Raw genomic sequence first — 18799 nt, 5'->3', positions numbered from 1 at the left:
GTGCACTAGAGAGGGAGTGTTATCTGTTTTCTTCATTCATTCCACATGCGTCAGGGCTCATCGGTTAGCTGAAACGGCAAGGGATCCAGGCCAAGTGCCGGCAGCATGTGTACAGTCAGACGACACGCTCTTACAGAAATCAGCCGTAACCGGCCCACTGCGTATAGAGGGAGAGGATTCAAAAGGTAGTGTAACAGACCAGGGAGAACAGAGGTTACTGGTTTTGAAAACAGGGTCAATGGAGCCCTTTCCTGGTCACCTACCCCTCTGTCACAGAACTCTGAAGTCCTTGTCACGCCATCGACAGTTGGCAGCTTAGTCAGTCTTCAGAGTTTTAAAGGACTTGGAGTTTTTTATTAAAACATTTTCTCCCACACTCTAACTCCCCCTGTATCTCTCTTTTTCTCTTTCTCGGTGTTTCTCTTGCCGATGTTCTCTCTCTTTCTCCCTCTCCCTTTCTCTCTCCCTCCAGGTGGTGTCCCTGGTCCAGCTGCTGAGTGACCCGTTCTACCGGACTCTGGAGGGCTTCCAGGTGCTGCTGGAGAAGGAGTGGCTGTCCTTCGGCCACAAGTTCAGCCAGCGCTCCAACCTCACCCCCAGCAGCCAGGGCAGCGGTTTCACGCCCATCTTCCTGCAGTTCCTGGACTGCGTGCACCAGGCAAGCCTTGCACACCCACCACCGAGGCCCACACCCCTTTCATTACCCCCCATCCACACACCTCTTCACCCCCTCTCCTCCCTCTCACCATACCTCCTCCATGAGCTCATCACATTCCTTCATCGAAAAGGAGGAGGAGAGAGACTCAGCTGTCATTATCTATGGACTCGGTTGAGTTTTTGTACTCTGCAATCCCCCCATCGGATAAGTAATTTAGACAGAGTTGTACGCTGGGGAGTTTCAGCAGCAGTGCTGTTGCCCAGATGGTCTGTGAACCCCACGGTCAGCGCTGTGCTTTCCGTGCTAGTGTGTTTCACCATCCCCTATGCATTTCCTCAGTGTTTCGAGCACTGAGTGGGAAAATTGCAGTTGTGGGGATTAAAAGTCTCTCCTCGGAAGGCGAGGGGGGGTTGCTGTGAGGATGATGTGGAGGGTGCAGCTGAAGTGGATTGAGTTTTACATGCTCAAATGCTAACTTTAGAGAACGTTGTGTTTTCTGTGTCCCCAAGGGTCCAGCAGGCCAACTCCCATACACTTACATCAACACATAGTTTCTGAGTTTGTCTTTTGAAACTGGAGGGGCGTCTGCCAAGGAGGCCTGACAGAGGTTCTCTGGGGCTGAAGTGCGATAAACAGGGGAGAGGGAATTTGATGAGTTTCTGAAAATAGAAGTTCCTCATCTCAGAAACAGCTGTTGTTTTCGCCAGTACGCCCAGATGGCCCAAAACATGCAAAAGATCGGCAAGGTCCTCTTGCTGCTGCACATTGCTGGACGGGGATGCTGCCTTCTAGCTCGGCCCAGCTTTTGTCTGAGAATGATGTCAGTCACTGGCTTTTGCTCCCTGGTCTCCATTTGATTCTGCCGGTAATGGGGAGCGTATGTATTCATAACGGACCCATCTGTAGTCATAACACAGGGACATGATCCAGCCATCACAATGTGTCATATATATATATATATGTGTGTGTATTATAAAAGGACTGAGTCTTCATTTTTGATTTTAGAGCCCTCATGAATAAAGATCTTTGAACTTTTTTTTATAAAATCTGAGACTTTGCCCAATTATTAGTGAACCCAGGGTCTTACAAACCTAGGGAAATTGGTTAAAGATTAAATGCATGATTGGAATTGAAAATTCCCTTAACACACTTATTTTAACTTAATATAATACATAAATACTATAAATTTAGCCTCAAATAAATAATGAAACATGTTCAATTTGGTTTAAATAATGCAAAAACAAAGTGTTGGAAAAGAAAGTAAAAGTGCAATATGTGCCATGTAAAAAAGCTAACGTTTCAGTTCCTTGCTCAGAACATGAGAACATATGAAAGCTGGTGGTTCCTTTTAACATGAGTCTTCAATATTTCCAGGTAAGAAGTTTTAGGTTGTAGGAATTATAGGACTATTTCTCTCTATATACGATTTGTATTTCATATACCTTTGACTATTGGATGTTCTTATAGGCACTTTAGTATTGCCAGTGTAACAGTATAGCTTCCGTCCCTCTCCTCGCTCCAACCTGGGCTCGAACCAGGAACACATCGACAACAGCCACCCTTGAAGCAGCGTTACCCATGTAGAGCAAGGGGAACAACCACTCCCAAGTCTCAGAGCGAGTGACGTTTGAAACGCTATTAGCACGCACCCGCTAACTAGCTAGCCATTTCACATGGGTTACACCAGCCTAATCTCGGGGGTTGATAGGCTTGAAGTCATAAACAGTGCAATGCTTGAAGAATTGCAAAGAGCTGCTGGAGAAACGCACGAAGGTGCTGTTTGAATGAATGCTTACAAGCCTGCTGCTGCCTACCATCGCTCAGTCAGACTGCTCTATCAAATATCAAATCATAGATTTAATTATAACATAATAACACACAGAAATACGAGCCTTCTGTCATTAATATGGTCGAATCCGGAAACTATCATTTCGAAAACGAATCGTTTATTATTTCAGTGAAATACCGAACCGTTCCGTATTTTATCTAACGGGTGGCATACCTAAGTCTAAATATTCCTGTTACATTGCACAACCTTCAATGTTATGTCATAATTATGTACAATTCTGGCAAATTAATTACGCCCTTTGTTAGGAATAAATGGACACAGTTCGCAATGAGCCAGGCGGCCCAAACTGATGTATATACCCTGACTGCTTGCACGGAACGTTAGAGAAGTGACACAAATTAATGTTAGCAGGCAATATTAACTAAATATGCAGGTTTAAAGTGCTTTTTTCGCAAATGCGCTTGTTAAATCATCACCCGTTTGTCGAAGTAGGCTGTGATTCAATGAGAAATTAACAGGCACCGCATCGATTATATGCAACGCAGGACACGTTAGATAAACTAGTAATATCATCAACCATGTGTAGTTAACTAGTGATTATGTTAAGATTGATAGTTTTTTATAAGATAAGTTTAATGCTAGCTAGCAACTTACCTTGGCTTCTTGCTGCCCTCGCGTAACAGGTAGTCAGCCTGCCATGCAGGCTCCTCGTGGAGTGCAATGTAAGGCAGGTGGTTAGAACGTTGGACTAGTAACCGGAAGGTTGCAAAAACGAATCCCCGAATCCCCCCTGAACAAGGCAGTTAACCCCTGTTCCTAGGCCGTCATTGAAAATAAGAATGTGTTCTTAATCTGACTTGCCTAGTTAAATAAAGGTGTAAAAAAAAATCTGCATATCGCTGGGCAAAAATACCGATTAACGATTGTTATGAAAACTTGAAATCGGCCCTAATTAATCGGTCATTCCGATTAATCGGTCGACCTCTAATATATATCTCCTCTCATCGCAGATCCAGGACCAGTGCCCTTTGGAGTTTGAGTTTAATCAGCACTATCTGAAGTTCCTGGCATACCACTACATCTCCAACCGCTTCAAGAACTTCCTCCTGGACTCCGACTACGAACGCCTGGAGCATGGTCGGTATATTACAAATACAGTGTAAAGGGATGATTTAACAGTAAAGCCATTAAGATCTGTACATGTATTTAAAGTCTTTGGCAGAGTTGCCGGCTTCAACAGGCAGAGTGTTGAAACTACTGTTCTGTCTGTGAAATGATAGTGTAATGGGTCAGGTATTTCAAGATACTGACATGTTTCAGTGAAACACTTCTAAATTACCTAGATCCTATTCTCTTAGATCAGGGATTTGTCAGCTAATAGTGGTAGTGTGTCTCAGCCTGTTGAACAAACTCATCTTTGTCTCACTCTTCAAAAGGCACATTGTTCGAGGACAAGCCGGGAGACAAGCAGGCCAGGAGGGGGGTCTGTATCTGGGAGTGTATCAGCAGAATGCACCGGAGGAGTCCACTGTTCTTCAACTACCTGTACAGTCCCACAGAGGCTGAGGTGAGTGCTTGTCTGTGTCGTCTTTGTTTGTGTGTCTTGTGTGTTGCAACTCCCCAAGCAGTTTTCTGCCATCTCTGATACATAGCGTTGGTACTTCATTCTGTTTGTGTTTGTCAGCCAGATCCCCAATGGCCTTTTCTCTAGTTCACTCACTTACTCACACCCAAGTTCTCTTGTTCTGGACATCCTCCGTAGAACATCCTCAGTAGAGATGCAGGGATCTTCACACTTTCCAGAGCAGCCAGTCCAGCTCCTAAAACTTCAGATCTCTCCCAGATGACATCCACAATGATGGATGGCCAGTCTGCCACTATCTTGCACCAGATGATGCCTTATTGTGGTGACCTTCCAGTGTTCCTCTCCCAGTCCTGCTGAATGTTCTGTAGCGGACTGTTGATGTTGGTGAAGACCGTGAGTCACAGGCCCAGGAGAGCCCAGCTGAACTCTGGAGCAGTTTCTTATCAGTGTTGTTCGGGATCTTTTAATATCTGTGGTCGTAAAGGAAGCGTCTTGCTTAGCCACTTCCAACTCCCTGACAGGGACTTTCTGATATTGCTGTTTTGTCTTGGCATATGTCTGGTGTTCAACTTCAAAGTCCATCCCAATGGGTTAGTTGTGTTCATGGGAACTGCAAATCCTCTTCCCGCTGGCCAGCGATCGCGGCGGCTGTACCCATTATTCCAGGGGCGTATAAATCAGCAGGAGGTGGAGGAAAACAGCCTGCGTGTTTGTGCACCCCGGGCCCCGATGTGATTAAGTGCTCAGGGAAGTGTTAGGTCCGGTGGGCCACATTCTTTCCCACTGGCTGTATACAGTGGTGTGCTCACTGAGAGATTGGACAGATTCACATCATTGGGGAGAGAACTCTACTCTACAGACTTGATTTCAAACAAGCCAAAATAGATATTTGTCTCATGTATTATCAGTGTCAACATATCAGATTATCATAAATAATTTATTTGTTTCATATGTTATTTAGCCAGTGCTCAAGCCCTCTATCAGCATCCCTGCTTTGAGGATGTGGGACTTCTTCACGGGGGAGACCCTGTGCACAGGCCCATCCTATGACTGGAGGATGCTGGCTGTCAGGTCAGAGAGCATGGAGGAGACAGACACCATCGCCACCAGCAAGAGGAGAATCGTGTGGCCCTGCTACAGCAGTGTGGGGCGCGCCCAGCCTGACGCCATCACCAAGCTCCTGGCTGTGAGTTCTAAAAGTCTGAGTTGGGATGATGTTATCCATGCCTGACTATGTGCCTGATACTGATGAGAGCCCTTCTGTTGTTGCAGGACATAGAGCGGCTGGAGGGGGAGATGAGCCAAGCACCAGAGAGGTGGCAGGCCACTCTGGAGATGGTTAGAGTCAGCATCCAGGAGGACCTCAAACAGGAGGGAAATGTAAGACAAACACAACACACTTTCCCATGTTTTCTCCTCTTCCCCCGACTCCTGTTTCCCATAAGCCTTACTTAGCCTGAACTCCGCTCTTGTTTACTGGAAGGTTCAGCTAAACAGCATTGTTTGACTCGTCAATCTGTGACACAGAACATTGGGAGGATGTTTTGACTGATGTTTCATTGCTTTTCTTATTCCATCTGTTTTGTCGGTTTTGCAGCTCCGCAAGCAGTCTGCGTCCACCTCGGGGCTAATCCCCACGTCCAGTCTGCAGGCGTTCCAGAGACGATCCATACTGCACCTGCCTGACACTGGCTTGGGGGAGGACAGCAGCCCCACTGCCACTAACGGGGTCAACCGCCGGGCCGCCACACTCTACAACCAGTTCACCCCCAAGAACGAGGAAAACAGGTGGGTCTCCACTCCCAGCACTGAGACAGCAAACAGGGGCCAGGACTTCTAATTACTCCTGTTTCCTCACCCAAGTCTTCTGTAAAGCGTTGACGGATAGACAGAATCTCTCTACCAAGCAGATGTTTTCAATTCATCTTAATGGTGTGTTTTTCAGATCATTTGAGGGGATTCTGTACAAACGAGGAGCACTGCTGAAAGGATGGAAACCTCGCTGGTTTGTTTTGGACATTACAAAACACCAAGTAAGTATTACAGCATGTTGTATGTTGCTACCGGTCTGTTCCACGTAATGTCTCCAGTCCTATGCCAGAGGTGTTATATGTGTGTGTGATGTCCCAGCTGAGGTACTACGACACGGGGGAGGACACTAACTGCCGGGGCCACATTGACCTGGCGGAGGTGGAGTCAGCTCTGATCTCCACCCCCACCATAGGAGCTCCTAAACACATCAGTGAGAAGGCCTTCTTCGACGTGAGTGTCTCTCTGGTTCTCCATTCCTCTGTCTGCTTGTGATCTGTTCTGTGGTAGAACACACTCCAGCCATGGCAGTATCAGGCTCTGTATGTCACATCCCATCTCTCCTGTCACTGTTTAACCATTGGTTGGGTGTTGTCATTGCAGCTGAAGACCACCAAGCGAGTGTACAACTTCTGCGCCTCGGATGCCCAGAGCGCCCATCAGTGGATGGACAAGATCCAGAGCTGCATCTCCGATGCTTGACCTCTGAACTCCCCAGCCGGGGTGTGGTCAGGTCACAGCATTAGCACTAGGTGCAGCAAGGTGACTGAGCACGGAGACTATGGGCACATATCTACAGTACATATTCAGCTCAGTCACCATGGGAGTGGCTTTACCATGAGGACCACAGTGATCTAAGTGCCTGTTAGTGGAGGCTATGTTATCCATCCATCCGTTCTGCTGCCTTGCAGGACTTCAAGCAGTTGTCACTCTGTCTGTCTGACAGCTTTGGCATAAGTTGATGAATGTGCCCTGGTCTCTGCCATCAGCTCTTTCTGTACTGTACCTTGTTACTGCTACAGGGATCAACACTTGTAGTGAAAAGTAAATGGAAAAAACGGATGCCTGAGCATTACAAAGTATAGTTTATGCCATTTCAGTTGTAAATAGATAAAAGCAATAGCACTGGCCATTTTAAACTGTGGGTTCAATATATACAGTAAACTAAGATATATAAAGCATACAAGATAATTTATTTCAGATATTTTACAACGAGGAAAAGGTATTGCTGCTTGATGAAAGGTATAAACCACCGAAAACTCAGAGGTTTTGAAAATGCACAATATGACAAGGCCATTTGTTTGCACTTAGTTCTATAATATGCACTCCATATAGAATGATAGATTTTCTTACTGAAGCGAACAGCCAGGCCAAAGGCATGACTTTATAATGATGTACATAAGGACCTTTTTCCTTATCAAGACAAATTGGAAGAGAAGAAATACACTAAAGTTCCAAACATTTTCCTGACATTTTATATTTAAGCAAGTGATGTCCTCTATTTTTAAACATACACTATGAATGTTTTGACTCATGGATAACAGTTTGTTTGTTCTTGTGATGTAATTTTTTATTTTTTATTAAAAGAGTAACTCATGTTGTTAAAGTGTGGTGGCTTAATGTTTTATGTAAATACTCATGTGATATTTCCTATTTTTTATATATAACATGTGTATGCTTTTCTAATCTTATCTGTAATAAGACCAACTTTACAATTCTGCAGTTTTGTATGTATTGTCTTGTATGTACAAGTATAGTAACCTTGTTTCCTGTCTTTGATGAGACTGACTATGAGCCATTGTGTGTTAGATGAAGGGGAGTTGACTATATTTCTCAGAATATCCAGAAAGACTGTCTTAAGGGCTTTTAAATAAATCAGTCAGTGTGGTTTGTTTCATCTGTTGTCTGCATCTTCCAGTTTGAGATAACAAAGCAAAAAAGAGCATCAAAGTCATTTCAGAAGCTATTTGAGAAGATATATGTTACTGTATCTTTTGTACCATGTTTTGTGTTGATACTAATGTTTTTTTGGAAATAAATCAAGAGTACTTGAACTAGCCAGATGATTAGTGTGATTATTTTACAGTACATATGACAGCTGCATATATTTGAGATTAAGAGAATTTACTAATGATGAATTATGTGGCTACTGACAAGTGCTTTTTTTCAATCTTACAATAATAGCCCCTTAGATGCCACCTACATCTAAAATGGATGAGAGCATACTCTGGCGCCATAAGTCTCCTGTTGAAGGTTGCAAAATACCTCATTTATTTGCAGATAATAGGTTACAAGATACAGTGAACAAACCTGAACCTAATCTAAGCCACTTGAAATAGGTTTGGCTTGTTATGAACCTCTCCTCTTGTTAAAAATAGTCTCTCTTTTCTCATGAAAGGTAAGCAGACACCACTGCAGCAGAATAGTTCAGATGGCCTGAGCCAAAACTGGGCTTGGCAAGGATGTTTCACTTCCAACAATGAGTAAGGAACTAGGCAAGAAACCCAACACAGAGCCACTGGCGCCTGCTTGGCGGGACTCGAAGGCACTCCTGGTCCTGGAGAGACCCGTCCCACAGCAAGAAGGCGGGAAAGCCCTAAACTGAAGTTTTCTAGAAGACATTGTGGACGTGTTCCTTATCCTGAGCACTCTCCCAGCTGGCTTGTACTGCGAGCAGGTGCAGTGCTGGCTAACATCTGGACAGACGCTTCTCTGGCAGGTCTCTCCATATTTAGCTGCCCCCTGGAGGAGTGGATTTACGCCTCCGCCCATGACGAAAGGGATGAGGCGGAAGTGGGGATCTGGCTGGATTTTCAGGAATGGAGCCATTGGGACTCCTCAGTACCTTAAGGAAAGTTAGTGGTTTAAGACTCACTCAACAGGATGACGATGAATCCAAACTCATTGGTTCACCGCTGTGATTGTAGTTCATTGACTGTTCTATGACTATTTCACAAATAGATAGGTTATGTACTAACACAGACAATCTATTACATGAGGATGAGCAGGACATGAGGCCTTGTTAATGTTACACAATTATCCAGGTGCAACAGTGTACAGTGCATTCGGTAAGTATTCAGACCCATTCCCCCTTTCCACATTTTTGTTACCTTTCAGCCTTATTCTAAAATGGATTACATTCATGTTTTTCCTCATTGATCTACACAATACCAAAGCGAAAACCGGTTATTAGACATTCTTGCAAATGTATAAAAAACGAACATTTACATAAGTATTCAGACCCTAGGCTATGGCACTCGAAATTTAATGAAGCTGCCAGTTGAGGACTTGTGAGGCCTCTGTTTCTCAAACTAGACACTTTAATGTACTTGTCCTCTTGCTCAGTTGTGCACCTGGAACTCCCACATTTTCTATTCTGGTTAGAGACAGTTTGTGCTGTTCTGTGAAGGGAGTAGTACACAGCGTTGTATGAGATCTTCAGTTTCGTGGCAATTTCTCGCTAACAACGTGCCATTGGAACACAGGAGTGATGGTTGCTGATAATGCGTCTCTATAGATATTCCATAAAAAAATCTGCCATTTCCAGCTACAATAGTCATTTACAACATTAAATGTCTACACTGGAATGTCTACACTGATCAGAAGATCAATTTGATATTTTAATGGATAATAAATGTTATTTTCTTTCAAAAACAAAAGGACATTTCTAAGTCACCCCAAAACTTTGAATGGTAGTGTACATGTACGGATGGTGCCAGGTTTCCTCCAGACGTGGCGCTTGGCATTCAGGCCAAAGAGTTCAATCTTGGTTTCATCAGACCAGAGAATCTTGTTTCTCATGGTCGGAGTCCTTTAGGTGCCTTTTGGCAAACTTCAAGTGGGCTGTCGTGCCTTTTACTGAGGAGCGGCTTCTGTCTGGCCACTCAACCATAAAGGCCTGATTAGTGGAGTGCTGCAGAGATGGTTGTCCTTCTGCAAGGTTCTGAAGCTCTGTCAGAGTGACCATCGGGTTCCTGGTCACCTCCCTGACCAAAGCCCTGCTCCCACGATTGCTCAGTTTGGCCAGCTCTAGGAAGAGTCTTGATGGTACCAAACTTCTTCCATTTAAGAATGATGGAGGCCACTGTCTTCTTGGGGACCTTCAATGCTGCAGACATTTTTTGGTACCCTTCCCCAGATCTGTGCCTCGCCACAATCCTGTCTCATTGGCTTGGTTTTTCCTCTGACATGCGCTGTCAACTCTGGGACCTTATATAGACAGGTGTGTGCCTTTCCAAATCATGTCCAATCAATTGAATTTACCACAGGTTGACTCCAATCAAATTGTTGAAACATCTCAAGGATGATCAACGGAAACATGACGCACCTGAGCTCAATTTCGAGTCTCATAGAAATAAGATATTTCTGTTTTTTATTTTTAATAAATTAGCTAAAAAATCTAAACCTGTTTTTGCTTTGTCATTATGGGGTATTGTGTGTAGGAAAAGTAAACGGATATGTGGAAAAAAGTCAACGGATCTGAATACTTTCCGAATGCACTATAACTGCAAAAAGTGCAAGAAAAAAACTATTAATATTTGTGCTGCAACTGTTGAGCCATACGGTGTTTTATTGTCAAGTTATATAATAATGTAAGATATCATTATAGTTTTGTGCATTCTGAATGTTTTCCACATTAGCTCATAGTAATTAGTCCTGGTGGTTTAGGAGAATAATCCCTCGAATCAAAATGGAATTCAAAACCTACTGGAAATTCAAGATTCTGATTAATTTTGGTCATATCTAGTGTCATAGTTAAAGTTCTTGCTCTCATCCCAAGAAATGTATTCTAAATATAAATTCTAGTTGCAGGACTATGGACCTAAAAATACCTCCCTATTGACTGGTAGGTGATAAATACGAAACAAATGTTTTTTATTGGCCTCCCAAATCCCCAGGTCCCAATGGCTATTTTTTTGTTTTGTTTACAGGGCACATCAGCAATGTGGGCTATGTCCTGGAATAAGTTAATCTACACTGAAGCTACCCTTAAGAAATATATAGTTTACTTAACTAAAGTTACTTTGAAAAAGCAGTTCACTACATCCAAACTAAATGATCTTCCCTAAATCTGAAATCGCAAGGTCAGATGTTAATAGAATATATCATTTTGCCTAATAAACACAAAAACTATGTTTCAAGTGAGAATTAGGCAGGTCAGATTTAGAAAAATTAAATCTTGCCTACTATCGTGCCTACTTGCCTACATATTTTATTTTATTTCTGCAACAAAACGTAGTGTGTAATTCCAGTAGTCAGCTACACTGCAACATGGAAAAAATGTATGAACTACTGAAAACACTACCAAGATTTTAATTTAGTTCAACTACAACTAAGCTACAGCAAAATGTAAGGAAATTACTAGTTAAACTACAAGTAGTTCACTTCTAACCAAAACTGGCTATTTCAGTGTGACCCAGGATTGTACATGGGTGATTCACAGCTCTGTGAACCCCATAGTTTCAGGGGGCACACTCACTAAATACTCCTCCCACCATTGATCTCAACTCTGGGGAATCCATTTCCACTCTTCAGAAAGGATGAGAATATACCGTATAACAAAGCCACGACTTGTCAGTTTAGTTCAGGGGAATCATGTTTGTGAATCATTAGGACAGTCATGGAATGATCTTATCTGGACCTCACCCCTGGACCCCTACTTGGAGCACGATTTTAACATTAATTTATAGCCATGACAGGCAGATTCTCCTTGGCTTTGGGGGGTAAGACAAGAGTTTGCTGTGTTGGCTTTTCCTCGGCCCACTTGGTGCCATTTGTCTGAGGCCATCCATGTACTTATGTCAATCTGCCCACATTGTTAGTGGCCCTAAACCTCTACCCTACGGAGCCCAGGGTCCCCCATGTGCACTACTCAGATCTGTGAGGTCACCCTGGGAAGACATTTCAACCAGAAACCAGGAATCTGCAAGAGATTTATTAATTACCAGACCATCCGAAAGAATGTTCCCATTTCAAATCTATTGAGATGATAATCTGTTGGACAGGCGTCAGATAAACTGGATGCGGGGATTAAGGTTCCTTAAGACACATGGGGCCGGGGTTAGACGGGTCAGAGATATTTTTGCTTTATTTTTGGAATGTAGAGGCTTGTGCAATTAAGTCACAGAGATTAAGTTCGCCATTCCCTGACAGCGAGTACTGAGAACGGCCTGAATCCCTGCTGAATCACGTCCCTGCATTTTTCACAGATCTAGATATTATATTTATTTGTTCATTTGGATCCCCATTAGCTGCTAGCAGAAGCAGCAGCTACTCTTCCTGGTGTCCACAAAAACACAACACATGACAAGTAACAAAACACTGATAGACAGTCACACAAATTTAAAATACAACGATATTCAAACAATACAACAACAAAAATAATGTGTGTGTTAGTGTGTCTGTGTGTACGTGTGTTTGTGTGTGTCCCCTCACAGTCACCGCTAATTCATAAAATGTTGTTTCATTTCTTTTTTAAATGTCATTTTGCTGTTTGCTTGAGTAATAGGAGATGGAAGGGAGCTCCATGCGATCATGGCTATGTATAATACTGTGCGTTGCCGTGAATACGTTTTGGACATGGGGACTGTGAAGAGACACCTGGTGGCATGTCTTGTGGGGTATGTATGGGTGTCTGAACTGCCTGTTATTTGATTATGCAGACAATCTGGAATTTTCATCACAGTAATATGTCTTATAAAAACTAGAAAAGAAGCATCGCTCCTCAACCATTAACTAGGAAAGACTGGCATGCATGTTGTTGATGTTAGATCTGTAAGGGCAAGGTGTGCTGCTCTGTTTTGAGCCAGCTGCAGCTTTGCTAGATACACAACATCGCCAAATGTATGTGGACACCTGCTCGTCGAACATCTCATTACAAAATCATTGGCATTAATAAGGAGTTGGTCCCCCTTTTGCTGCTCTAACAGCCTACACTCTTCAGGGAAGGCTTTCCACTAGATTTTGGAACATTGCTGTGGGGACTTGCTCCCATTCAGCCACAAGAACATTAGTGAGGTCGGGCACTGATGTTGGCCGATTAGGCCTGGCTCGCAGTCGTCATTCCAATTCATCCGAAAGGTGTTCTATAGGGTTGAGGTCAGGGCTCTGTGTAGGCCAGTCAAGTTATCCCACACCGATCTCGACAAACCATTATTGTGTGGACCTCGCTTTGTGCACGGGGTATTGTCATGCTGAAACAGGAAAGGCCTTCCCCAAACTGTTGCCAGAAAGAATCATCTAGAATGTCATTGTATGCTGTAGCGTTAATATCTCCCTTCACTGGAACTAAGTGGCCTATCCCGAACCATGAAAAACAGCCCCAGACCATTATTCCTCATCCACCAAACTTTACAGTTGGCACTATGCATTGGGGCAGGTAGCGTTCTCCTGGCATCCCCCAAACCCAAATTTGTCCGTCGGACTGCCAGATGGTGAATCGTTATTCATCACTCCAGAGAACTTGTTTCCACTGCTCCAGAGTCCAATGGTGGCAATCTTTACACCACTCCAGCCGACGGTTGACATTGTGCATGGTGATCTTAGGCTTGTGTGCGGCTGCTCGGCCATGGAAACCCATTTTATGAATCTCCCGACGAACAGTTCGCTGCTGAGACGTTGTTGTTCCTAGACGTTTCCACTTCACAAAAACAGCACTTACAGTTGACTGGGGCAGCGCTAGCAGAGCAGAAATTTGACGAACTAACTTGTTGGAAAGGTGGCATCCTATGACGGTGCCACGTTGAAAGTCACTGAGCACTTCCGTCGGGCCATTCTACTGCCAATGTTTGTCTATGGAGATTGCATGATTGTGGGCTTGATTATATACACCTGTCAGCAACAGGTGTAGCTGAAGTAGCCAAATCCAATAACTTTTAACTGGATAAATGTTAGCAGCAAATCTATTTATATTCAAAGGCAATTAAACATTGGGTCCAAAAACAGTGTCGTAAAACATGATTTTAAGGAAGAACATGTTTGTGTGTAGTGGTGTTTGTCCATTTACTGCTGTATCCCATCAGTCATTGTGTTTTGGAAAAAAAAAAAAAAAGTTTACGGAAAAAGTTGAACTCAGCAGGGACCCAGCAATCTGATTCAAACTCCATCATTGTGAAAGACAAAGCCTTGAGGTATACTATTTGAATGATGGCCAATCATACAAGCAAACCATGCCATAAATGGAGCTGGTGTAATTTGTTGCATTATCTTTTGATGTGCCACATTCCAGGTTGATGTGACAACCAAGAACTGGAGTTTCAGTTTCTGAGTGAGAGCACAGGCCTGTATTTTTATGTGTTGTCTGTTGCCCAAGCTAGTGCCCTATCTCTATTGATGGCCTTGACTGGCGTGTGGTAGTATTAGTTGTCAGATTGGTGCATTGGATGCCTGTCATTGTCGTCAATCCTGACCCTCTGGCCTTGGGATGAACTGTCTGTTCCCGTAGAATATGGCAAAAAGTACCGCATTTTGCCCCATGATGTCAAGGCCCCCACTGGGAACATGGGTGCTGGCTGCGGCTGATGCCCACGGATAATAGTTTTGGATAGTTTAACAGTCCTTCTCTGTTACCGCTCACTCCAGACGGGAAGGAAGAGACGCTCCAGTGAAGAGAAGGGGGCAGAAAGGTGTGTATGAGGGCGCCTCCCCTGTCAGATGCCAGGAACACAGAGATGTTATTGTCCCGTCTTCCCATTCTTGATAAAGAGGCCTGGGCCCTGCATGTCATGTGTGCTGCTTAAATGATGCATCATTGTAGCTGTCCTTGGTTTATGATAACTAGCAACTTTGTCAACATGCTTTTTAACTGATGCCTGGGATAGTTTGGGGGACTTACCATATATCATTTTGGTTTGAAGCCCAAGCAATAATTCAAGCCTCAAAAGCTGGAATAGCAACATTGGCGTCCCTTAGATTTCAGAGGGTCATGAGAGAGTCTGGGAATAGGTCATGAGATGGTTGCAAATAATACCTAGCATTTTTCTATTTGACCAATTTGGACATAAAAGCAAGAGGTTTGTTTTCCTATAATTATTAATGGGCAAGATGCATTTTAGAGGACTCATATTTCAGACATGGCCGACATGGATGACATGGGCAACAGAGCGGCAGTAGGATAGACTTATATCATTTAAGTACAATAGCAATCAACAGTCACAAAATGTAAACCTCAGTCTGTATCCATTTGAGTCTGTCTGATCTCATCCTTCAACCCAGCCTAAGTAGTCATACAGTAACGGCCTGGTCCATGCCCGTGCAACATATAGTTTTGCTGGGACAGTAAAATATCAAACTCATTACCAATGACAGTGTTTAAACCCAAATACAGATTGTAGTGACTGGTTAGGGATCCTACAGACTGACTGACTGACTGAGGGACAGACCTAGATATGAATGGGGAAACAGCTAGTAAGGACCAGCCAGGCCACATCTGGAGGTCCTCCTCACAGCACAGCTGTGTCCAGGCCCAGCGCCTGGCTGTCTACTTGTAACCCCGTGCAGAGGGGTGTGGAAAGGACACACTGAGCCCTGGAAGATCCCACTGAGACTTTCATGCATTTTCGACTTTCATGCATTTTCGACTTTCATGCATTTTCGATTTTCATGCATTTTCGACTTTCATGCATTTCCCCTGCAGGAGTCACCAGCAATGCCCCAGTGGGTCCAGCAGACTCCGGCAGAATCCGGCTCATGGCGGCCCGGGTGGAGACACACTAAACCTCTGCCAGGGTGAAGACAATCGCTGGCCTGGAAGACTTAGACCTGGCAGGGCCACAGATGGAGTGTGCTCCTCTCCACTCATTCATTACTAAGTATTGGTTTCCAAGATGCAATAAAAGGACCTTTTTAAGAACCAGCCAGAAATCATGATGAGACAAAAATGCATCAGGATATTCATTTGGGACGATGTGTGTTTCAACATCAGCTAGATTTATTATGCAGCCCAAAGGACCAAGCAAAACCATGAATCAAACTGGAGGTAAACTCCCTAATAAATTGGGTACTATATAATCTAAGTCATTTTGACACATACTAGGTTAACTGTCAAGAAACAGACATTTTAAAGCATTCAGGTCATAAGTCCTCACTGTTGAACTTGCACAGACCTAATGCACCAAATCCCTTCGCTACCTTCAGTGAACACAAACCATGTTCTGACCATTGTCTTATTTAGATTCCATGTTGTACTGAGCCTGGTGCTTGCTTATCCATGCCAATCATGACACCTAGTGGTCACAAAGCATCACAGATCATTTGTATTCATGGAGTTGCAGCAAGAAATGCTTTTCACCAACATTTATATATATTTTTATTATCACACATTTATGTATAGTTACCGATCACTTTCAGACAAAAGTTAATCATATTCAATGTTTTCTCAGCAGTTTCACCAATTATCAAAGAAACAAACATCAAGCAATACTCTCTCTGAGCCAATAACAGTTAGATGCAGCTACCTGGAGTTAGGGTTGAACTGGGATGTGGACATGAAGCTAGGGTTAGGGTTATGTTTACAGTTGAGCTTGTGGTTGAGGCTAAGGTTAGGGTTGAACTGGGATGTGGACATGAAGCTAGGGTTAGGGTTAGGGTTAGGGTTATGTTTACAGTTGAGCTTGTGGTGGAGGCTAAGGCTAGGGTTGAACTGGGATGTGGACATGAAGCTAGGGTTAGGGTTATGTTTACAGTTGAGCTTGTGGTGAAGGCTAAGGTTAGGGTTGAACTGGGATGTGGACATGAAGTTAGGGTTAGGGTTATGTTTACAGTTGAGCTTGTGGTGGAGGCTAAGGTTAGGGTTGAACTGGGATGTGGACATGAAGCTAGGGTTAGGGTTAGGGTTAGGGTTATGTTTACAGTTGAGCTTGTGGTGGAGGCTAAGGTTAGGGTTGAACTGGGATGTGGACATGAAGTTAGGGTTAGGGTTAGGGTTAGGGTTATGTTTACAGTTGAGCTTGTGGTGGAGGCTAAGGTTAGGGTTGAACTGGGATGTGGACATGAAGCTAGGGTTAGGGTTATGTTTACAGTTGAGCTTGTGGTGGAGGCTAAGGTTAGGGTTGAACTGGGATGTGGACATGAAGCTAGGGTTAGGGTTAGGGTTAGGGTTATGTTTACAGTTGAGCTTGTGGTGGAGGCTAAGGTTAGGGTTGAACTGGGATGTGGACATAAAGCTAGGGTTAGGGTTAGGGTTATGTTTACAGTTGAGCTTGTGGTTGAGGCTAAGGTTAGGGTTGAACTGGGATGTGGACATGAAGTTAGGATTAGGGTTAGAGTTAGGTTTGTGATTGAGGCTAGGGCTTCCAACAGAATCCAAGTTATCTAGATTCTACTGTATGGTGCTGGAGTCTTGTGCAGCGGTAACGCTTCCGACTCTGGACCACACATACCCCATGGCGACAGGATTTCGAGGCCCATCGAGCCCACTCAGTCTTTGTCCCTACTGCTGCTGTCTATCCCCTCTCTGTATTTCCCGCTGTTTCTGTTATAAAACAATACAATACTTACCATAAGGAGGTCTCTAAAATCAGATCTCCTTTTTACATTTTTAAAAGGGAGGAGGGGGATATTCCTTATGATCTGATCTGTACACCCACTTACCAGAGAACCGTTTCTCTCCCCCTCACAAAACATGTCATTACAATTTTTTTGGCAATCTGTCCAGAACAATACATAAAGATCAGTATATGGCCATTGTGAGCTATTGTGACATATGTTGTGGATTACACTGTAAATCAGGGATGGGCCTGCAAGGGATTTTGCATTAAAACATGATTGAAAACAGTTTTTGGTGGTTGTTTTTTATAAATGATCATTTTGCGTTTAAAAAACATTCCAGCCAATTTCGAAATCCTGATGTGGCCCTCAAGCCAAAAACTTTGCCTGCCCCTGCTGTAAGTGATGGCAGCTGGAACCTAATTTTCTCTTTGTAGATGGCTCTGTCCTTTAAAGAACACTTACTGGCTGATAAACTCTGATCAGTTCTCCATCGATCCTGTGGCTGTCAACAGCCAAGTGAGTCCTGCCATCGATCTACAGGGAGAGGCTACCTGTCTACCTGTCGCCCAACCTGTCTTTAACCTCCTCAGGGTATATGTCATCATGTATTAGTCATAATCACTCTTTATACTGTCTGGCAGAGTCATTCTATGTACAAGCACATCATTGAGACAGAGTGCCCGCGATACAGTATGTCTGTGAGACTAAACTTTAAACAGGCTATTAAACATCTCTCCACTGCTCGACTCCAGAGAAATTGAATGGATACCAAAAAGGTCATGAGCGATGACTCATCACATGCCCTATGAAAGTGACACAGATAACACAGTGAAAAAAAATGTGTATGGAGAAGTTGCCAATTCGACTCACAAAGACACAGTAGCTTTTTTATGTCCTCTATGCGTGTTTGTGCCGAGGTTGTGGAAGTTTCTGGGATGTAGTGATTGTCAAATAAGCGTATTAGGGTTGTAAGACTGTCCCCACTCTGCAGTAGGAACAAAGCAAGCAGCATCCATCCATGATGTCGCAAAAAAATCAAGAAATAGTAAAGCACCCTTTGCTGGCTCTAACAGCTGCCCAATCAATTGGCTGCCTGTTCTTGGTAAACTGATGGAGAGAATTGTATTTGAACAAATACAATGCTACTGACTTTCAGCATGCATATATGGAAGGGCACTCAACTTATACTGCACTGACTCAGATGACTGATGATTGGCTAAAATAAATGGACAGTAATATGATAGTTGGAGCTGTACTGCTAGATTTCAGATGACTGATGATTGGCTAAAATAAATGGACAGTAATATGATAGTTGGAGCTGTACTGCTAGATTTCAGATGACTGATGATTGGCTAAAATAAATGGACAGTAATATGATAGTTGGAGCGGTACTGCTAGATTTCAGTAAAGCCTTTGATGTTATTGATCATCATTTGTTATTGAAGAAACAAACTAGTTATGGCTTTACATC

The 18799-nt window shown here is 43.6% G+C and overlaps 1 protein-coding gene across 4 annotated transcripts in view; it reads left to right on the top strand.

Moving 5' to 3' along the window:
* The window catches only part of LOC106587205 (myotubularin-related protein 13), a 154619-nt gene extending 146721 nt beyond the window's left edge, over positions 1-7898 (top strand). For all 4 annotated transcript variants that reach the window (XM_014175341.2, XM_014175348.2, XM_014175346.2 and 1 more), the window contains 9 exons: positions 473-658; positions 3458-3584; positions 3884-4014; positions 4994-5218; positions 5305-5412; positions 5630-5820; positions 5978-6065; positions 6163-6294; positions 6445-7898. In XM_014175341.2, the coding sequence (XP_014030816.2) occupies positions 473-658; positions 3458-3584; positions 3884-4014; positions 4994-5218; positions 5305-5412; positions 5630-5820; positions 5978-6065; positions 6163-6294; positions 6445-6543 (1287 nt within the window). In that variant the 3' untranslated portion in view covers positions 6544-7898. The remainder of the gene's footprint in view (positions 1-472; positions 659-3457; positions 3585-3883; positions 4015-4993; positions 5219-5304; positions 5413-5629; positions 5821-5977; positions 6066-6162; positions 6295-6444) is intronic.
* Positions 7899-18799: the final 10901 nt, after the last annotated feature.

The sequence above is a fragment of the Salmo salar genome, chromosome ssa26, assembly GCF_905237065.1.
Source record: "Salmo salar chromosome ssa26, Ssal_v3.1, whole genome shotgun sequence".
NCBI classification, from domain to species: domain Eukaryota; kingdom Metazoa; phylum Chordata; class Actinopteri; order Salmoniformes; family Salmonidae; genus Salmo; species Salmo salar.
The sequence above is the reverse complement of the archived record's forward strand: the minus strand, read 5'-3'. Positions and strand labels throughout refer to the sequence as shown.